Genomic DNA, 24,077 nt, shown 5'->3' on the forward strand with positions numbered 1-24,077 from the left:
ATGATGGTGGAATTTAGTAGCATAAAAGTTAGACTAATTAATATGTCCCAGTGAGTTTGTCTGTGTTGAGGTGGTGGTTTATCAGGTAAAGCTATAACAAATTCATAAGTAGAGATGAAAACATATGTGAAGCTCTAGGTGAATTTTACTTCTCTGATTATTACATTATCAGCTTTATCAGTAGAGCATCTGGTAATAAATCATATTGGTCTTCAACTCCAACAAAATACACCCATTACCATTCATTATAGCGGCACAACTTACTAGCTTAGTGACTCACTTCTTTTATTACTCTTTTTTTTTTATTAAAGAATCAGTAAGATTCATAAAATGTAGAAATAAAGTTAAGCAACATCTTTAAAAATTTTTATACATTCTATATTTTTAATACATGATGAACTGAACATTATAAACTCCCTTCATATTTTTCATATAATGTTTTAAAATTGGATTTTACCAGTAAATTATCAGTAGAATTTCTTTATTGCAAATTATCAGACATTTCATTCAGTAATGTTGAGTTGACTTCCTACTGTTTAGTGTGTCTTTATTCCTGTAACTATCTCATATTGTGACAAAAAGAAAGTATGTATGTATGTTACGTAGCAGTGATCAACTGCCTGTAAATCTGGGTAGAAAAACTTGCCTCACCCTTTCCTTTTATCTGATTTGTGCCTGCAACTATAACTTCACACTTGTGGTATTTGCTCAGATAATTATTTGTTAAGATATAGAAGGGAAATATTCCTTTAAAGTCAGAATTGAAATAATTGGAGAAGAAGGAATAGAAAAGAGACTAGCATTTATCTAATGCCTGCAGTGTTGGATACTATACACATATTGTAGCATTTGATCTTCTCATTGACCTTTGATGGGTGTATTTGTACAATTTAAATAAAATAGGAAAACTAATGCAGAGGCATATGTTAGATAAAGGTTGGTTTTATTTCTCCAAGAGGCCTCCTTATCCTGATGATTTTACCATGGTCCAGGATCTGTCCTCCCATTTGCAGACTAGGAATCTGATTTTGACTGCACTTAATTATTACATTTTGTAACTATATATACATATATGTATATATATATGTTTGTGTGTTTGTTTAATGTATATACACATATATATAACATGTATATGTTTTATATATATATATGTGTGTGTGTGTATGTGTGTGTATATATATATATTTGTGTTGTGTGTTTGTCTTCACTGCTAAAGCAGCCTATGAAGACAGGAACTGCTTCTGTTCTAATCACCACTGAACACCCAGCAACAAATCTAGTACCTGGCACATAGTAGGCCCTTGATAAATATAAGATAAATATTTATTGAGTGAATGGATAATGTAAAAATTAAACATTTAAAGCAGATTTATCTCTGAAAGGGTGGAGTTATATCAAGCACGATGAAAAAAAAAATCTGAAGGAGCAGTCCATTCTCCCCCTGTAGAAAAATGAAATGATGCTTTTTAAGCATAAAATCAATAAGAGAAATTTTAATGAAAAAAAAGTTATGAATAGAATGCTTAATGAAATGAGCTAAAATGGGCTAACTAAAAATTCCTTTGTTAAATTCCCTGTTTCCTGTCCTGGCTTGGATTCTACTCTCTACATGCATCTGAGAGCAACTTTTTTCTGCTCTAGGTTGACCAAGCCAGTATCTAATAGGTACCCTCCTTCTTTAGATATAATAATTAATTCAATCTTTTTACAGACGTCTTAGACATCTTTCTCTAAGGTCATATTTTCTCTGTAACAAAGCCTATGGACGTTTACCTCAAATCCCTCAAAAGTTGACAACTTCATTTTGCTATTTAAAAAAAGACCAGGCTCAAAAAATTTAAGAAATCTTGTAAAAAAAACAATTCTTCAATTGTGAAGTGACTAAACTGGCCTCAGTCTTAGATTTATTTGACTCCAAAGCCCGTGTTCCATCCTCCATCCAGCTGCAAAAGAAAGATAGATGTGGCTTAGCTTGTTGGGATATTATAAAAGGGATGATTGAAAAAAATCAAGAGAGGCAGATATCAGAAAAACAGGACACTTTAAGAAACTCACATGTGAAGGGAACATAGAAGGAGTATAGAGAAAGGCAAGGCATGAAGGTATAGGAATGTTTACAAAACTAAGAATTGTTTCATATTACTTTATATCTACAACTGTTGTCTTCTTTCCTAGTCTCTATTAAGTAATTTCATATCTCCCTAGATTTTGTCTACATAGAAGTTATCACAGCTTAATTTGATATTCTGGTTAATGTCAAACTACCCTATTAGACTGCAAGCTTAATGAGGGCAGGATCATGTCTTTTTTCCTCGCCATTTTTGTCCCAAAATTTAGCACAGTGTGGGCGGGGAGAAGAACAGTACTGGGGTGCGGGGGTCTGGGACATACAATCAGGAGAGCTTCCAAGCCTCCATTCTTCATAGTAAAAGAAAATGTGACAAAGGAGTATGGACTAATGAAGATAGATGGGGGGAAATAGAATGTGTAATATCAAGTAAAATTAGGTTTAGAAGAAAGAAGTTGTTGCTGCCCTGGAATCTTTCCAGCACTTTGCTGCTTTGAACTCTGCTGGTTGGGTACCTTGTTTTCATACACATGGAATGCCTTAGGCAAGTCTATACAAGGCCTGACCCATGGCAACAAAATCATTAATAGCAAATTGATTCTCTATATATCAAATCCTCAGGATTAATTTCTTAAATCTTGTCTTGAGGTGTAATACTTTGAATGTGATGTGATAGATTGCTGTAAAGTAGACATTTAGTTCTCTTCAATCCAGGTATAGATTTTCTGTGGCATAGCACCTGTCCAAACCATTATACAGAAATTCCATAAATCACGGAGAACAGTTAGTAAAAACATAGGTTGAACAATTTAGTATGTCTTGTTAACTCTTAGATCTTATTGCTTTTAATCTTGGTTGCATTTTTCAGGGCTCCAAAGCTGGGAGCCATACAATTCTTCCTTTTATTTGTCTGAGAGAGGGTAAGGAAGTGTTCAAATTTCGGGAAAGGAAAGTATGGTAGCAAAGTTCTTAGGCCGGGTCTTATGAGGGCTGTCTCTGTTTTCTAAGATGTATTGCAAATTTTCAGAAGTTATAGTATTTGTTTTGGATGTGCTATTCAAATAGGTAAAATGGAAAGGGAACTCACTTTGTTGTATAAACTTATTGGACTGCTTTTACTCTGCTAGTAGTAAAGAAGCCTATCTCAAAGAGATTCACAATATTAGAGGTTGGATATGAAGTTAGGAGTACATTTTTTTCCCTTTGGTTTCCTCTGGATCATTTGCATGCATAATTATAAAGAAATGAAAGTGAGAATGATTCTTGAATGCTCTGATTACAAACTGCATTTATGATACTGAATATAATTTTAAAAATATATCTTTGTCCTCCATTTCTGTTTAGGCACTCTTCCTGTGTTTAACCCTTTTGCATGCTATTTCTGCATTTGCCCCTTCCAAAATTTTGCCTCCTTATTTCTATTAAATAATACTTGCCAAATTTTGAATCTGCATATTTCAAAGTTTCTGTTGGTAGGGATATGTAAATTAGATTTGATCAACGTGTTTTTAAATAGCCTATTCTATACTAGCTTATTAGGAAAGTTACAGGTACTCATGATATCAAGCGTGACTTTTTGACTATTTAACATGCACTCAGGAATGTCTCAGCTAATAGCACAGCTGTCATGCTGTGTAATTGGTTCATTTTCTTTTAATTATGCCCAAATTTTGAAAATAAATTTTAAATATAATATACAGTTTGACTCATTTTTATAGCACATGTAAATTACCTTGACTTTACTATTTAGACAATATTGATAAAATATCTCTGAAGTTTTCATATCATGATTTCATCATAAGTTAGGAGCTTAGAAAAAGACATAATAATTTAGCTTCCTACAGAATGCAGAAAGCCAATTCATTGCTCAGTATACAAACTAAGATCACCACTGAGTTTCCTCACAACAAACATCTTACTTAATTCTTAGTCATCAGTAGCCGTGCTTAGTGTAATCCCTACAGCAATTTTGATAGTTCCACAGCAAAATAGTATAAGATAAATTAGGTAAAATACATTTAAAACTAAACTAAACCTGTAGTTCCACAGACCATTATTGAGTTCACTAATAATCATTGGAGTGTTTTCATCTTTATTTTGGCAAAATTCTCAATTTTATATGCATATCTTGAACAATCTTTAATTCCTATTGAATGAAATAGTAGAATAATCATCTTTGTAAAGAGAATTCATTTTTATTAAGAGTGTGGCTTCATGAAAAGAAAATTATTTGCTCCTATTTCCCTCAATTTACTTCCTTTTTTCCAATTTTACTGAGGAATAATTGCCAAATACAGTTGTATATATTTAAAGGGTACAACATGATGATTTGATATACTTATTCATTGTGAAATGATTACCAAGATCAAGATAATTAACACATTCATCACCTCAAATAGTTAACTCTTTTTTTGTGTGTGGTAAGAATGCTTAAGTTCTACTCTCCACAATTTTCAAGTATATAATATTTAAAATATATTATTAACTGTAGTCACTGTGCTGTACATTTGACCCTCAGAACTTATTCTTCTTATAACTAAAAATTTATACCTTTTGACCTTCATCTTCCCAGCCACCAGCCTCTGCGACCACTATTCTATTCTGTTTTTATGAAATCAGATTTTTGTTTTGGATTCTGCATGTAAATGATAACATACAGTATTTGTATTTACCTGTTTGGCTTATTTCACTTAGCATATGCCTTCCAGGTTCATCCATGTTGTCACAAATGACAGGATTTCCTTACTTTTATGGCTGTATAATATTCCATTGTATATATACCACAATTTCTTTATCCAGTCATCTGTTGTAGGACATTTAGGTGGTTTCCATATCTTTACTATTGTGAATAAAGCTGCAGTAAACATGGAGATTCAGATATCTCTTCAAGATAGTGATTTCAGTTCCTTCAGCTATAAACCCAGGAGTGGGATTGCTAGAGCATATGGTAGTTCAATATCAGTTTTATGGGAACCACATACTGTTTTCCATAATGGTTGTACCAATTTACATTCCTGCCAACAGTGTATAAAGAGTCCCTTTTCTCCACGTATTTGCCAGCATTTGTTATCTCTTATCTTTTTTGATAATAACCATCCTGATTGGTGTGAGGTGATATCTCATTGTGTTCTTCATTTGCATTTCTCCGATGATTAGTGATGTCGAGCACCTCTTCATGTACCTACTCTTGATTTGTATATTTTCTTTGGAAAAATGTCTATTTAGTTCCTTTCTTCATTTATTATTTTGATTGTGCTTTTTTGCTATTCAGTTGTATGAATTCTCTACATATTTAGGATATTAACCCTCTATCAGATATATGATTTGCAAATATTTTCTCCCATTCTCTTGGTTGCCTTTTCAATATATTGATTTTTTTCTTATTTGTACCTAATTTCACAAAAATTTATATCTACAATGTGTATGTTATATATACGTATACACACACACCCTTTATATGCTTTTGTTGTTGTTGTTGTTTGATCATTTCAGAAGAAAACCACAGTGCCTTTCATAAGAGAAACGTATAGAAGAATGAATCAAACTTTTGTAATATTAGTTAAGATGTGAAAATAAGTATGGTAAAATTATAAATAACTTGGTGAAAAAGAAATCTTAAAATGACTAGAGTGGTAAGGCAAAGCAGATGGTCCAACTGGTTTCTCTTAAAAATCCCAAGGAGTCTGAAGAACATTACTGCAGCAGAGAACGGCATGTGGAAAAGTAACATTTTTTTCATGTACTACATAGTCAACAAATATTTTTGAGTGCCTACTTTGCATCAGGCATTATGGATGAGAGGTCACAGTTCCAGCTTTCAAAATGTTTACAATGCAGAGAATTGAAGCTTTACACACACAGAAATTTTAAAAGCTATATGATAAGTAATAAAATACATATGCATGGAGAAATACATATGCACAGAGAAAGGAATATCTTGATTTCCCTGGGAGACTAAAAGAATCTTCGGGTATGAGGATGTGTTTTGCAGGCAGAGAAATTGTGGGCTTTCTAGACAGTGGAAAGAGCATGTGCGAAGTCCGAGAAAAGTGAAAGAGTCATGTGTCTTTGAGAAATTAAAACAGTTTTAGTTGTTAGAACATAAAGTACAAGCCTAATCTTGAAGAATCACTGTCCTGATGTTAATAGGATACAAGGGGAAATTTTGAGCAGTGTAGTAGTATGATTTGATTTGTTAGTTAGAAAAATCACTCTAACATGGAGAATCCACTTGTGATACAAACAGTTACATAAGGCATGATAAAGACAGGCTTAGCAGCAGATAGTAGTGAGAAGTTATTCCAAGAAATGACCCAAGTGCTGTTGTGGCTGAGTCACTAAAAACTTCTACAGGAAAGAAATGGAGACCCATCAGATGTAAATGAGACCTGTGTAGACTTTAACATAGAAATGAAGACAGCTGGGGCACAAAGTAGTATTCATTCTCAGGTGAATGAAATTGTCACTTTTTTAAAGAATTAAGTTATTGATTTATGGTTGTAAAATCAGCCAGAAAGAGTAAGTTGAAAATTCGTTTGGTTCAAATTCTACTAGCGATCACAGTGTTATCTGAACTTTAGGGGAAAAATGACGGATGACTTGAACAATAACTCAGTGCAGACATCGGGGAGAAGGCTAGTTGCTATCTATTCACTGAGTAATACTGTTAAACAAATGATGTATAAAGGTAATTTGCACAATGTTTTTAAAACTAAAATTATTACCAAATGGGGGACTTAGCTCAGTGCCTAATTCATATTAAGCGTCCAAGAGGTTTTAGTTATAATGAAAAACAAAGCAACAAAACTTCCATTTGTCTTTCTTGGATTGCAAAAGAAAAATTATGAAAACTGAGTGTTACTGACATTATGAATCTGTACTCTGTCCCTCTGAAATAGGCGAGCCATGTGTCTTAGCCCATTTTTCCCTCTAAATCTAAATTATGTGATTCTGTGTGTTGAATGTACTTTTTTTTTTGCATTTGAGTGTGTCCATATAAATATATACATAAAAATTTTAACACATTCAGAAGGTTATTGCCTGAAATATGAGGTCAATAGGAACTCACACACACATTTTTGTTTTGCTTTAAATGCTTAAAGACCAAATGGAAAAATAATTATTTTTATTATGAAAACATCAATTGAATTTGCACTGAGGGAAATGTACCCAGAATGAGATCACAAGAAATAAAATAAGATTAAGGAAATGGGCAATTTTCAGGAACAAGTCATCCCAACATAGGGATCGCTGATAATCAATTAGGATGGACAGAGTCTTAAGGCAGAAACGCTAGCTGTATGCAAAGTATGTCCCTCTAGAGGCCAATATTCACTCAGCTGTTAAAAATATTTGTTAAACTTAAAAAGTTCTGGAAATCGCAATTACATAACAGCAATAATATTGTAGTCTAAGATAATCTTGGGTCATTTTATGTAGAAACATCTGAAGGATTTCAATGGCACGCATTTACTGCTCAAGTTAGAAGTAACATTCCAAAAATATAAAGTACTTACTTTAGAATTATTATGTAATAGGCAAGAGGATCCCTGATGTCAAAGTAATATCGCTGCTTCCTCCTTTACAAATGCAGGCCTGGTGTTACCTATGATGAGAATATTTGGCTACACTCAGCAGTCCATGACTCAAAAACTAAAGTCATTCTGCAGCTCCAGCCTTCACCCCATTAAATCTGTTCTATTCTTTGGCAGCTGTTTTTGCCATTTATGTTAAAAGCAGATGGGGAAAATGCAAAGAACTGTCAGTTTTATTGCCATGTATAATCAGCATCTGGGCTGTATGTTACAGAAACAATCAGTGCAAACTCATACTTTACTGGTGGTATAAAAACTTTTTTTGAGTTTCTCAGTTTTCAAATTAGAGTAAGTGCTCTATTTTAATCATGTTGATCATGGAAATGGCAACCATTTGTATTTTTTTTTCAGCCTCCATGTATGTGAATGATGCTTGAGTGTATGTGTTTAATATACAGTTGGGAGTTATCTGCAAAACTGTTTTGCTAATTTGTTTTAAAATGTGTTTTGGAACCATAAATGTTTATTTCACATTAGAGATCAAGTCATGTTTCAGATTTATTCCTTTCTATAATCTGTGTGTATATGTGTGACTAATACATGCTACAGACATTATGTTATATAATGCCATATGTTATATGTTACATATATACACATATATATCCTCATTTTAATTTTTTCCACTGTTTTTTGAGCAGGAAAAAACATACCATATATGCTTTTTTACATCTCATAATTTTTACCAAAACATTTATAGTAGGTTTTATTTTCTCATTTTTCAGAAAGAGAAACTGAGACACAGAGAAACAAACAGTAACTTCTGCAAGGTCCGCAGAGATAATCAGTGGCAGATTCTGAATTTAATCCAAGTCTGTATAAAGCTCATGCTTTTAATCACTAAATTCCACTTTTTATCTTTATGTCTATACATATACAAAACATAAATACCTCTTGGGAGAGCTATTTCAGCTTTGGCATGTGGATGTTATTTTTTATAGTTTATCAAGATAATTTAATTTGAAAAATATTGAAACTAATGCCTGAGTATTGAAAACTAGTGAGTTGAAAGTGTCATTTAAAATAAACTAATGTTGTTTAATATAGTGTAAATGTCTTCAGAACTAGTTGGAATTTTTAATTGCCCAATTATACTGTATGTTGTATAGTTTCCTGATGTAAGATCTGCTAATTGATAACCATGGTAAAGTATTTATATGCCACAGAGCCCAGCTATACCTGCACATAATTTCCAGGTTTTAAGTGTCCACAGTATTACAGCAGAGAGATTTACTGATAATTTCCCGTTTTCTACCATCTTTGAAATAGGCACCAGAAAAGTGATGTATATTGGTAGCTGTTCATTCTTTAGGAACTCTAAAAGTGTGAAGACATATATTTCTTTTTAAAAAAGCAGTAGAGAACAAGAGAAAAAGATATATGGGAGTGGGAGGAAAGAGTTCTTTTTATTGGTTAAACATAATTGTGAATTTTTTGATTGGAACAGTTAGAAAACTGTCTTCTAACTAAAATTGAACTTCTAACTAAAATTTCCTTCTTGTTTTGATGAAGTGTAACAGCAGATTGCTTTGAGATATACGTACACACAGCGATGAAATGTTTTGGAATTGTTCACATACATTCTGTGGAGAAAAAGGTTCTGGCTCCTTTTATATGAAAAAGTCTTCCTTTATCATATGGGGTTTATAAAATTTTCTCCCTCTCTTATTCAGTTTTCTAAATCTATTTTTACTTTGAAATTTAAAATTTTGAATTTTTTTTTTTTTTTATGAAGGGCTAGCATTTGGAAGGCTCTTAATTATGGTGGATTTTATCTACAGCAAGCAAATATATCTCAGCCATTACACTATCTCTTTTAGTAACCCTGGAATGTTTTTTTTTGTTTGTTTGTTTGTTTTTGTTTTTTTTATGATTGTGGATGTCTGTTTCTTATACTTTTTTCCAGTGTTTGCTTCTTATATTTTGAAGCTGTGTTATTAGGTGTATAATTTTTTTAACATCTTTATTGGAGTATAATTGCTTTACAATGATGTGTTAGTTTCTGCTGTATAACAAAGTGAATCAGCTATACGTATACATATATCCCCATATCCCCTCCCTCTTGCATCTCCCTCCCACCCTCCCTATCCCACCCCTCTAGGTGGTCACAAAGCACCGAGCTGATCTCCCTGTGCTATGCGGCTGCTTCCCATTAGCTCTCTATTTTACATTTGGTAGTGTATATATGTCAATGCTACTCTCTCACTTTGTCCCAGCTTACCCTTCCTTTTTTTTTAACCTTCATCTGAAAACTCTAATATTTTTCCTCCTTATTTTTTATAACCTGGTTTTAATAGTCCCCCCTCTTGTTTTAGGAGGAAGGGCAACATTTGAGATGTGTGTTGTTTGTAGTTTGTCAAATATATTATGAGGTTCTTGTAATGAAACACAGAAATTATTTATCCTAGGGACCTAAAAGTTTACAGGAAGTACACATTAGTTTATTGTTTGTCCACTGAAAACAAGAAAATGGACATTTTTAAACGTTTTAAAATTTATGGTTTGACATCTATCAGTGGTAGAATATTTCCCTGCATGAGAATCTGTCTCTTTGAATGAAGGAAGCAATTATGTTGTGCCTTAATGGACTGCTAGACAGTGCCATAAAAACCAATTAGCTGCTGAGTCAGTGTAAATAACCATATAAGCTTCGTTTCAAATACTCTTTTTTTGGAACAAGGTTGGAAGTAAATAGATAAATAAAGAAAAGCAAGCAAATCCATTGTACATGTCATTGTTCAGCTTTCTGTTGCATATATTGTAAATGATATGGTTTGCCATATGAAGATTAAGTCATGGGACACTGCAATAAGGAATAATACCTGCAGTATTGCTATATTATGTTTGAGTTATTTTTGCATATAAAATTAAATATGTTTTCATCATGAATTCTCTTTGTTTTGTAACTTTTTGAGCATGCATTTTCTAAAAAAATAGACGGCCCACTTATTATATCTTTTTGTTTTGTTTGCTTTAGCAGGAATAGTTATCAATGAAATTAACTGCAGATTCAACACAAACTAAGTTACAATAAACTATATTTAAATGCCATTAGAACAATTTGTGATCATTATAAGTATTCTAGGTTCTGAGACTTTAAAATAATAAATGAATTTTAAAATTTCTAAAGAAGCTTTTTAATTATATTAAGCGATAGAATTAGTTTGGCCACATTTGTAAGTTAACGTTATTGACATTTCGGAAGTCTCAGTACTGAATATCTCATTTTTAAAAAAACTTATATTGAATAAATTAGTTGGAAATGTAACTGTAAAACTGGACACTTTATCAATAAAACGTCCATGAGGGTATAAACATATCTGCTTTTGATCACCATTGAATTCCAATTATGTAATACAATATGTTGCACAGGGCCGTCATTAAATATTTGCAGATTGAATGAATGAATGAATAATTGCTGATTCCTTATTTTCCTTATTCCTTATTCCTTATTTTATTTCAGTTTCAAGAAACTGAAATTATATTTACGAAAAGTCATTGTATGATCTAGTTTTGCATGACTGTTGAAAGAAACCTGCTAGACACTAAGAATTTTTATTTTTTCTCATCATCGCATTATATTATTTTGAGAAAATCTTTAACAAAATGAAATGATGTTTCATTGGCCTGGATTTGAAGAAAATCCTTTAATCAAGAGTATTCCATCTATAGCTTGTTTTTACTATATTTTCATCGATTACATTTTAAACTTCTTAAAATCCAACTACAAGAATGGATCACAGCAAAAAAAAAATGTGTCTCTAAACCATCAATTCATAACGTTCTAGTCAATAATGTAACAGTGAAATGATTAAAATATCCTTTGCTATACTTAGAGCTTTTGAAAAAAGTAACCCTTTCTTAAGACCTAGATAAATAATCCATATGAAGGAAATTCATATTTGCTTCATGAGATTTATTTCTTGTCTTCTAGGGTAAATCTGCCCCTTAGGGGCCAACAACCTGGTGGAGGAGGGATATGTGAAAAATAAATAGAATGCAGTCAGATAAGAGCAGAGGAGTTTAGAAGAAAATGCCCTTGAGCAGAGAGAAAGATACAATTAACCATACCTAAGAAAGTAAAGGAAAGCTTCAAAAGGAGGCTGTGCTCTAGTCATCTTAAAATAACTAGACTATATTATTAATATTGATGTGAAATTATTATTAACTTCAACGGCTAACAATAAGGAATGATTAAGGAACTATGGCCCATTTTGACAATTGAATTGTCATGAAAACATTAAAAATAATGTCTTCCAAAAATTTTAATGATATAGGAAAGCATGGATGATATGATATTTAGTGTAAAGGATGCAACTCAAAATTCTCTATACAGTAAGATTTTAATTATATAAAATAAATATGCGTGCAGGAAACCTACAGTAAAATTCACGGATCTGAGTACTGTGATATGAGTGATTTTAATTTGCTTCCTTAACATATTTCGTAAATAGCTTAAGCGTAAGTTTTTCTTTAATGTGAACAAAATAACTTCTGCTTTCTGGAGGGTGAGGATCATGACTAATATTGCAAGTTACAGAAAAGATTTTACCTTTTTGTGAGCGAGCAAGGGACAGAAACTTGGGGAATAACTCAATTTGGAGGACTAGAAAATGAAGCCCTAAATTAGAAAGAGAAAAGCAGAGCGAGAATCAGGAACATATAGTGTCACGTCCAAGGGAGGAAGGATTGTTCACAATATCATACGCTACAGTGAGTTCAAGAGCAGTGAAGATTGGGGAAACCCATTGCCTTTAGAGACAAGGAGGTCAGAGGGTGAACACTGAGACTGTTGAAGAAAACATGATATTGTAATATAAGGTCTTTGAATCAGAAAAGACCGTAATTTAAGCAATTTGACTTAACCTCCTAGCGACATTTTATTTGTTTTGATCTGATGTCCATTAAATGCTTCTAATACATATAATGTCAAAGTATTACCAACATTCAATAAAAATGAATCACTGTATATGACACATATATAGCCTATATATGGCCTCTCTCTATATATAATATTTATACATAAATATACCAATATAAATATATACATATATGTGTATATGTATATGTATTTTTAAAATTTGGGCAAGAAAATGGAGCTCATGCCAGGTATTTCAGCAGAGGGATTTAATATGACAAATGAGTTAAACAGCTCTAGAAAGTGACACAGATGAGAAAGCTGCTTCCACCCCCAGGGCTACAAAGAACTAAGAAGTTGATGATATACAAAGTTAGGAGCTGGCCCTTAGCAGGAGCTAAAATTAAGGAAGAGATGAGACCACTGCCAAGGACATATCCTGGGGCAGAAAAGGGGAGAATACCCTGGCTTCTCCCTTCGTCCCACCTTCGGTCCCCCACCACTGCCTCTCACTGATCAAGTCTCACAAAAGCCAGTTGGCAAGTGAGCCTGCACTAAATGGTTCACAGGAGTCAGCTCTCTGGGATGCAGAGCAGAAGCGAGGAGAAGGGATGGGAAATGCGTATTAGCCTATGTATACGAGTAGAAATGAGGCTGAGAGACAACATTTTTTGATGGACTAAAATATTTACCAAAACACCCTGTGAAATATACTGTTTTGTGTCTTTCATAACTAGATGGGTAAAATCTTGTCTTTCTTTGATAGCAGAACCATGGAATAGATAATGTTAGAGGGTTATTTTCACCTCTCAGATTTTAGTGCATCATAAAAACATGGCAGTTGTGTTTAAATGCACTTTGCTGCAGTGGGTTTCACATGAAATATTCACATAATGGATTGACAGAGTCCAGACAGTTTTACTGAAAATATCTGCAGCACTTATAAATTTAGAATATAGGATTTTTGCCTCAGAAGAAGCTTCAAAATTAATTTTCTGCATATAACAATTCTTTCAAGCTATAATATGCTTTCTGTAGAGGAAATGGTTTATAAAATTTAGTATTCAACCATAATGTCTTTTGTGGAAGAGTTATAGTTATCTCTTAAAACATGTTCTACCTCTTTGCAATGTTACAACATATTTCTTCCTGATATTGAAGTTAGCAAAACGTATTCCCAACTTAGCTTCTTGCAGGTGTTCTTTCTTTTATACAAACTCCAGACTTAAATATTGATGAACTTATAATGCCTAAAAAATCAGAATATTTTTATTGTTTTTAGAGTTGCTTTGTTTTTATTCCCAATCTTGTACCACATTTAGGGCAGAGCACAATTAATTTTAGTAGTCTTTTTTGAGAAAAAAAGAAAATATCACTTATAAAGCATATCACCTTTGCTTCTTGACATGGCTTGAATTAAACATATCTGGGAGCTCACATTTCTATTTAAAACTTAATTTTTTTTTCATTGCAGACGTTTGGAACAGAACTCAATCAAGGTCATCCCTCCTGGAGCTTTCTCACCATATAAAAAGCTTAGAAGAATGTGAGTGAATAATATTCTGAAATCAGTGTAATTTTTAAAAATTATACAAGTCATGACCATGCGAAGACATCCATTTAAGGATGAATATTTCAGTACTCGACAGATTAAATATTAAATGATGTGACTATCTGTTGCTAGTTCTATAATATGGTAATGTTAAAAGCTAAACTATTAATTTTTTAAGTTCTCTGTAATTTAGCGTATTAATTCACAGTAGTGTGAATGTACGTGGTCAATATATTATGCAGTCAAATTCTTAAATGTTCTATTTTCAAAAATAACACATGCCGTCTTTAATAATAATTTAGGAAAATAGCCAATAATTGATTTAAAAGTGTGATTTTTTTTTTTTTAATTTAGGATGCTTCAGATGTTTCATGTTGCAAATTTTATATATGTATTGATAGGTGCAAAACTGACATGCAAAGGCAGTAAATAGCTTTCTCCTGCAGTAAATGTCACTGATATTCTATTTAGTTTAACCTAACCTATTTTTAATCTTAGCGACCTGAGCAATAATCAGATCTCTGAGCTAGCACCAGATGCTTTCCAAGGCCTACGCTCTCTGAATTCACTGTAAGTATTGACCACATCACTGAAGGAAAGCAGCATGCACAAGGAAGAGTGGCTCTAGTTTTAAATTTGGATTTAAGGGATATACTCTTTAAGTTTTTTATTATGAATTATTAATAATAATTAGTATGACTCTTTAGTGGATTTCATCATTTTTATGGAGAACTGCTGCCTGCCACTAAAATTAGCCAATTTTTAGGGGTATATATTTTAAGGTTTGACAGTTCTGCTGTTTAGAGAGCAAGAGTATGAGCCCCTTTTTTGGCAATGTTTTCTTTCTGAAGTAAAGGGAAAATGTTTATTTTGGAGCGCTCTGGTCAGTGTTGTGTTGATAATCCTTAAGCCCACAGCCGCTGTCTCTGGGGACAATTACAGTGCCCTTTAGAATGATGCTGGGCGAAGTCTTGCAGAGAACAGTGGAAGATGACCATTGAAAGGGCCCCCCAACCCTTGCTTCATCACCTTAAGACTTCCCTGACAGACCAGCTTTAATCTCTCAAAGAACAAAGATAAGAAAGTATGACAGCTTTTTAATGTCAAAAGGACTTCCAGGGAGATAGCTATGTAAATTAAAGTTGTTCTGAAGTGAATTTATAAAGGCCATTATTCCTTCACACTTGTACAAAATCTTCAGAAGTCCACCGAGTAGAGTTAGCTTTTATTTCAAATTTTAATTTTAAAGTTTGAAAATGAAATCTGGTATTTTTTTAAGAGTTGATGCTTAGAGAAGGGTTCTTATTGTTGTAAATTACTGCAGGGCTCTTAGAAACTTCAGAAGTCAATGGTAGCCAGTGAGAATTTCAGGATACACATGTGTGATACTCAGATAAACATGTTTGGTTTATATAAGTTTACACTCATACCAAGGGGAGGAGATGGACCAGCTTTTCTGGGCACATGGATGTTCAGGTCGCTATGCTGGTCTGCTCAGAAAACTGCAGTTTTCTTTGAAGAAAAACATGGAAAACTATCACTTCACCTGCAGTGTCTGCCTAGGTTCATTTCTGTTTGTTTTTTGTTTTGGATTTTTATTTTAATAGATGAAGTCCAAGACCAGGGAAACAACTATTGGCAGAAAGTGTAAAGTACAGTCATGCAGTGTTCTCAGGGAGGGCTGTCAGATTCTAAAATCGCAAAGCGCAATGCAAAACTCTATTAAATCACCCAAATTGTCCGTAAAGTACGTACCATCCTGGACAGTAATACTATCCAAAGTAAACATAGACAACCTCCCAGCCATACAAAATGACAGAACAAAAGTCAAGTCAGTGTACAAAGTCTTGGTCCTTCAAGTATCTGTGCCTCAAAGATAACCGTTAAATGTGAAAAAAGAGAGAAATGGATGGAGAATTCTTATTTATATCTGCTTGCTTGCAGAGTTTACTGTTAAGTTCTGCTGCCTTAATGATGTTGACTCTTGTGGTTGTGAGAATTAAATGGTAAAAAGAAATAATAAAATAAATAAAAGATTAATCATTTTAATTATTTTGTTAATCATTCATCACAGTAAATTACATTATATTTATTAAATATATATTTATTATAATTAATGACTGTAACTTATGTACTAATCTACATATATAATAAACTAATGGCAAATTGGAAAAGAAATGACAACACATGTAAAAGAACATGCTTGCTGAATTGGGATCTTAGTCTTCAAGATCAGAGCTCTCATGTACATAGTTCTTTTGGAAAGCTATAGAAAAGCATTATCTTTCCTTGTAGAACTGCATTTCAGTCAGGATGCTAAGTCACTGAGGAATTTCTAGTTCAAATCATAGCAGTACATGAAAAAGTAGGAACCTTTTTCCAGAAGTGGAATACCCTCATAATGCCTTATAACATTATAAAACAGAAAAGCTAGGAGAAAATCAAATAACTATGATATCACAGAGAAAGTCCATATATTATAACTAATATCATTTTCCTCTTTGTGTTCGTGTTCTGAATTGGCCTTCCAAAGATTAAATTATTTACCCCCTCCATAAAATATATAACTACCCGGATTTGCAATCACCCTTTTCTTCATTTAAACACAATCATAAGTTCAACAGAAATGTATTTGGGCCCCTCTTGTGTACTAGTCCCCGTGTGAGTGAACAAAACACCAAAATCCCTCCCTCATGGAGGTGACCAATGATAAAGTAAACTATGGACAGAAAATATAGTATATCTGATGATACAGGTGCTATGAAGGAAAACTAAGAAAGGAAAGGGGATAAGGAATGCTAGAGGAGGGGAGAGCTAAAATTTTAAATAGAACAATTAACAAAGGCCCCCCAGGAAAGTGATATTGGGCAAAGATCTGAAGATTGGGATTGTAGGAGTGAGCTCTGCAGAGATATGGAGAAAGAGCATTCAAGACAGAGGGAACAGGGCTTCCCCGGTGGAGCAGTGGTTGAGAATCCACCTGCCAATGCAGGGGACCCAGGTTCAAGCCCTGGTCTGGGAAGATCCCACATGCCGTGGAGCAACTAAGCCCGGGCACCACAACTACTGAGCCTGAGCTCTAGAGCCCATAAGCCACAACTACTGAGCCCACGTGCCACAACTACTGAAGCCTGTGTGCCTAGAGCCCGTTCTCTGCAACAAGAGAAGCCACCGCAATGAGAAGCCCGCCCACCACAAGGAAGAGTAGACCCCGCTCGCAGCAACTAGAGAAAGCCTGTGCACAGCAACAATGACCCAACATAGCCAAAAATAAAAACAAACAAATAAATAAATGTATAAAAAAAAAAAAAAGACAGAGGGAACAGGGCTTCCCTGGTGGAAAAGTGGTTGAGAATCCGCCTGCCAATGAAGGGGACCCGGGTTCGAGCCCTGGTACGGGAAGATCCCACATGCCGTGGAGCAACTAAGCCTGTGCGCCACAACTACTGAGCCTGTGCTCTAGAGCCCGTGAGCCACAACTACTGAAGCCCGTGCGCCTAGAGCCCACGCTCTGCAACAAGAGAAGCCACCGCAATGAGAAGCCCTCGCAATGAGAAGCCCTTGCACCGCGAGGAAGAGTAGCCCCCGCTCACCGCAGCTAGAGAAAGCCCCGCATGCAGCAACGAAGACCCAATGCAGCCAAAAATAAATAAATAAAAAAAATAAAATTATTAAAAAAACAGAGGGAACAGCTAAATACTGAGGCTCTGAGGTAGGAGTGTGCAGAGTGTTTCAAGACAGAGCAAGAAAAAGTCAGTATGACTTGAGGGGAGCAGATGCTTGAAATTAAAATAATGAAAAGGTTGCAGTTGTTGGTAATGGCAAGGTTTGGGTACAGCCACGAGGATAGAGGGATAAATGTGGTGAAAGACAGGTTGCTGGAAAAGAGTCATGTTGGAGACTGAAATAGTGAGCCAGGAGTTTAAGTCTTCCAGAAAGGGGTGAAGTGACTTAGGTGTATGTAGATTAACTGCAAGAGGGATGCAAATAGGCCACATTTCTTTCTTTAAATGAAGTGTTTACTTGTACAAGTTTCTTTTATATGTCTTTCTGCAGCTGTACTCAATTATATAGCCAGCTTAATTTAATCACTACATTTGCTAAAGAAGCGAAATATTTAAAGGTGGTATGTTGCCAAATACCTCTAATGCATTTTATTTAATAAATTGTTTTGTTATTCAATTGCCAAAATAGTATATCTTAGAGAAAACTGGACTTGATCTGTTGAGTGTTTTTTAAGGTCTCTCTATTAAATTCATTAACATTTATTTATTTTTATTAACATTTATTTTGTTACATATTATTATATATCACTATTATATATTAACATATTTTATTATATAATAGTGTATTACATATTATTAACAAAATATCATTCAAAATACATGCATCTATGAAATCATTTTATCCTCAGGGCTTTTTATTACTTTCACTGTGACATCAACAAAATTTCTATAATATTTAATAATCATTTCTTAAGAACTCAGTGTACAAGTACATTTAGCATTGCCTCTAAACATTTTTTATTTTTTATTTACTGGTTGGATTTATATTATATTATAATTATATATATTTATATTAACAAAATAACTTTATATTAAGTGTTATAGCAGTGCAGCATAGTGGCTAAGCATATCTCCTTTAGAATGCTGGATGGCTTGTATTCGAATACTGGCTCTAACTCACTGGGTACATAGAGCTAGTTACTAATTTCCCTCTGCTTCAGTTATCTCATCTCTAAGATGGGGATGAGATTACTCCTCTCCTGGCTTTGTTAAAAACACAGAGTAAACTTTCAAGAGATATTACAATAAGACCGTGGCAAATTCTTCTCCTGATACTTATCAATGTGTATGATTTTGGATTTTAATTATCCCAGGGAATTTTTATGCCCAAGATCCTCAGAATATGGTCTTCCCCTCTTCTTACTTTTTCATTAACCTTTTACAAACTATTGTAGTTCACTAATTCTTATTTCCTCTCTTCACTAACCAGCTCACAAATTCCACAGGCGTCTATAGTAAAAGGCTTGATTGCTGTATTTGCATTTCCTACAGGCTTTTCTTGGACTGATGTTAACCGTCCAGCACAGTACCTTGCATTTACCACTGGTTTTCAATGAAAATGTAGTGACCTCTGCTTTCTCTTTACTGTACTCTCTTTAAATTTGCATAGTGTTTTAATTCTCAAATACACATGGTTTTTCATTTATAAGTAAGTGTAGCTCTTTAACATTTATTTGGATAGTACGTCTGCCCATTGCACCTTTTTCATGATAGCCATCATGTAGGTTTCTATTTTGGACATTTTTCTCTTTTCTCAGAACAGTAGGAGTTCTGTCTTCTGCTTTCAGCAAGGGCAGGAGAAGTCAAAGACTGGCCAGCAGTGGTTGCTGTATCTTACTGTCCCAATATCGAAACTCACCAGAGTGAAACTGGGTTTAGTATTCTTAGCCTTCCTTCTTGTAGCAGGTACAAAAGCTGCCATAAGATTTCCCTGTTGTTTCAAATGACTATAAAAAATTCTCTGTCAGCATAACTGTACTGTATATAGAATGCCAAATATAAGCCATGTATAAGAAAACTGTAGAAAAGCTACCCAATTTGTCATTCTTGGCATTTGGAAATTATGCATATTACTCGTGTATTTATTTTCTTTTCACCTGAATTATTTTTATCTTGATTTTTAAAAATTTTCCTTCCCTCTTATGAGTGTAGCAAGATTCTCACTGGCCCTCTTGCAGTTTGTATCTTTATGTGATGATACTCCTTTCCCTCATTTTTATAGATTTTGGCCCTATTTTCTTGGCTGCCATCCAATTGTTCGGTCCCGGTCTTTGGACTTTTGATATTTTTAAATTCCTTTTTCCTTCCTACCATTTCGATCTCACTGTGTGTAAGAAAACTATTCAGCCCTAGTATTGCTATACCGTTTTGTAGAGAAATCTCATCCCCATCATATCAAGTATTTATTATTTTTATGATAGTCCGTATACCCAATTATACCTACACTTACAGATTTCCTACATCCTTTTGTGATTTTCATCTTTTTCTCCCCTGTACCCAAATTGTCTCATTAATAGTAAACATCTATTTTCTTATCATGATCTTAAAGAAAACAGAATGATTTGTTGGAAAAGAACATTTTCACAGTGTAAGAATGGCACACTGCCTAGCTAGTCCTCCTTTCGTGCTATTTGAACCAACCTTTGAAACAAAAGACCCAAGTGAACAACCTACTAAATTACTCACCTTTGATTCTTATGTGGGTCCCCCACAGTTCTCACACAACTCGTTTCCTTTTTAGATCTCAATGGGTTCAAAATGTGAAACTCCTTCAGTATTCAAAATAGCCCTTTTGGGTGTCTCTTCGAAGCCATACCTTTTATTCATCTCAGTTGTTATCAGCGGCTGGCACACGGGCAAATGGTGAACTTTGAACAAGTAACAGCCGGATTCAGTTTAATTGGGCATGAAGCCTAGAACCTGGCAAAGTTCCTGGCACATAATGAGTGTACGATACCTATTGCTGAATGCATTACTTGAATGATATTCAGTTGAATATCCCGAATTGGTGCCACCTTGATCTGACCATTTGTTCCCTAAAGCCCTCTGTTCTCTTATTCTTGACCTTAAGATATATATTATTATCGCTCTACCCTTTCTTAACGCCCTTACCTCCTTGAGCCTGACAATGTAGAATTCTCTCTTTTGTTCTTGTATTTTTAAAATTGTTTCTTCTCTAATTGTGTGACGTTTTTAAAAAAATCTATATTCTACACAAATGAATTTTTATGTTATACTGTATAACTATACCACTGGAATCTATACAGATGAAATGTCGCTTTGTACAGTATAGCACCCAGCTTTATTTGTTCCCTTAAGAATTTTCTTCATATTTTGTAATATATCCCACATCTCACTGACATCTTAAAAGGGAACAGCTTTTTCCTCACTCTGATTCATCTCTCTTGCATTATTTTCCTCCTTCCAAACAGAAATCATGTACAGCTGCCAAACATATTAATTATTTTGATTCTCATTTTGGCTTTTTCCTCCACATTTTATGACATCATTTATTTCTCTTCCAAAAGAATACTTCTGACTTTTTAAAGTAATTTATGCCCATCCTAGAGAAAATTTAAAAAATAAAGACAGTATATATAGATTCAAATTCAAATGACCTCTGGACAGTAAGTCACTTACCATCTAGAGATTTTCCACTTTTTTTCTATGTATATATGTATATATTCTTCTAAACAAAGTTAAAATTATACTATAATATATTCTTTTGTATTATGCTCTTTTAAACTTAGTGTTGTATCATGAATACTTTCATTTCATTAAATATTCTTCAGAACATGATTTTTATCAATGTGAAATATATATTTAGCCAATCCCCCTCTTTGGAACTTGGATACACTTTATTTGTATTTAATTTTTCACTTTTATGAATTATTCCATGAACAACACTTGGCAGATAAAATACTGTGTTTGTCTCCGAGTTTTTTCTTAAACTCTTGAGAGAAACTACTAAGTTAAAATTTATATAAACATCTTTACAACTCTTGATACATGTTGTCAAATTGTTCCTCTAAAAATATAATTTCTGTCTTTTCCTACACATAATTGTGGTCCTCTGCTTTTGGGGCCTGAGAATAGAGGGGCATCATTGCAGATCTGTGGTCAATAGCCAATGTGATGAGTCAATCATTTTCATTTATTTGCTGTTGAAATCCCCTCATTTCACCCTTTCTGTGAATACATTAATTTATTCCTTAATTTGTTCCTGTGCTAATTTATTACTTCATTTTACTCTTCAAACAATATTCACTCATCAATCCAATCTTAGAACATCACTGTGTGTCAAAACCTAGGCGCCAGGTATGCTGAAGTAATTAAGTCATGGTCCCTGCACTTTGTGGCTACACTTAGTGGCTAATCAGAGGTAGGGACATGAGGATACATTACTATTCATATTTCTTTGGGGAACATACATTTTAAAAATTCTCCTGTATCAATATTAATGATCACTGTCTTCACAAATCTTACATTTCTTATGCATATACATTATATGTTTAAAACGAAAATTTTACACTTATGTGGATTCCTTTCACTGTTTTCCATTATGATAATCCTAAACCTCATCCCTTTAAAGAACAGTGGGTTCCACATTTACTGCTCTCCTTCGTTATATACTGTGTGCTCTCATTACATATGAACTGTGTGTGCGTGTGTGTGTGTAGAAAAACATGACAATTTAACAGTGGACATTTCTATGAAAGGGGAATACAATTATAAATTGTGTTAATTTTTGTTAATTTTGTTTGTTTTTCTTTGCTTTCCAAACTTTCTACCGTAAGCATATGTCTAATCTATAACCAGGGAAAAAACATCTGCAAATTGAAGTTTGTTTACTCAACTATGGCTTTTATGACATATGGAGCTTACTAACCTCCTATAGGCCTGAATACATATGTTTGGCTGAATTTGTTTTGCTGGTTGATGTCTAATTTTTTTGTTTGTTCAAATCATGTTTTTCCAGTGTCCTCTATGGAAATAAAATCACAGAACTCCCAAAAAGTTTATTTGAAGGACTGTTTTCCTTACAGCTACTGTAAGTATTTGATTGTTTCTGATGTGTTGAACCCAAATATATATTTTAGCCAGTGTACCATCTCATATATTCATAGAGGCTTCAGAAAAATTTGACCCAAAATGACATAGTTTAATGAAATGGAAAAGATTAGTCTAGTGGAGCTAACATTGATGATGGTTATTTATTTGAAGACACAACACTTCGAAATTGTTCCCAAACGTTTCTTTCCACATTGTCATAAATGTGGGCATCCTGGCTGTCCTGTCATTTATAGTCTGTGGAATCCTTGCCCTTTATGAAATTTCTCTGGTTTGATTTACCAATAGTTGGAAAGGAGAAAGACTTGGTAATATGTTTATCCACCTTTGTCCAAAGAATCTGCAACAGTGACAGTACTAGAATAACATCCCCCAACACAAAGATGGTGTTTAGTAGCCTAGGACAGAGTGGTAACACTCAAATTAATCTTTAGTGAGAGATTTATCTGTCAATTTCCTGGACTTTAAAGACCACTCTGCTTAGAGAATAGCTACAACTTACTTGTTTCGAAAGAAGTATTTATGATACATATTTATAAGAATAAGACTTGACCCCAGATGTCTTAATTAATGCTCATATGAAAATGAGATTGAAAAAGTATGCTAATACTAAGATTGTTAGTGTTGGACCATCAAAATCTATTCAAATCACCAAACACTTATAGGGTATCTCATTTGGGGCACACACTGACCTAGCTGCTGTGGATAAAAAGATGAGTATGATATAATTTCTTCTCTCAACTAGCTCACAGTCAGTCTACTTTAAAATTCTTAAGTTTAGAATGCTGTTTTCTCTTTTGGATGTGTGTATTTGTTGGAGTTGGGGTTTGAACCACTTACTTGGTAAAAATTTATTCCTAATCTCACAAACAGCCCAAAGGTTGGTTTTTTTTTCCTTACTTGATAAATGTATATTTATAATTACATCCTATTATCCACATTTTAAACTTTTCATTATTATGCAGAAACATATTTTATATCACAACACAGTTCATACATATACACATACAGACACACAAATGAAGCAAATCATTAACAAAACTGTTTAAGCTCACTATGTATAGTACTGTCAATTCTGTTCCATTCTCTCTCTCTTCTTAATGCTACATAACTCAATAAATTGATTTTATAACAGACCAATCAGTCATGATAAATACTGAGCTTTGTGACCTAGTGACTATTTGGGCATCAAATTATTTTTTAACCCTTCATTTGCAGTGAAGTTAGCAAATATTGTTTCTGATCTTGAATAGGATGACTCTATACACATTATAGGTATAGCTAGGTACTATAGCCAAGTGTTGCCTATTTGTTATTTACTTTTGTGTCATTCTTTCACATTTTCTTAGCATTATTCTCCTCACCGTTCACT

At 33.7% G+C, this 24,077-nt stretch overlaps 1 protein-coding gene across 2 annotated transcripts in view; it reads left to right on the forward strand.

Moving 5' to 3' along the window:
- The window catches only part of SLIT2 (slit guidance ligand 2), a 380,303-nt gene that overhangs the window by 263,511 nt on the left and 92,715 nt on the right, over window positions 1-24,077 (forward strand). For both annotated transcript variants that reach the window (XM_061192132.1, XM_061192133.1), the window contains exons 10-12: window positions 13,992-14,063; window positions 14,568-14,639; window positions 22,614-22,685. In XM_061192132.1, coding sequence (XP_061048115.1) covers window positions 13,992-14,063; window positions 14,568-14,639; window positions 22,614-22,685 — 216 coding nt within the window. The remainder of the gene's footprint in view (window positions 1-13,991; window positions 14,064-14,567; window positions 14,640-22,613; window positions 22,686-24,077) is intronic.

This window comes from Eubalaena glacialis, chromosome 5 (assembly GCF_028564815.1).
Source record: "Eubalaena glacialis isolate mEubGla1 chromosome 5, mEubGla1.1.hap2.+ XY, whole genome shotgun sequence".
NCBI lineage: Eukaryota > Metazoa > Chordata > Mammalia > Artiodactyla > Balaenidae > Eubalaena > Eubalaena glacialis.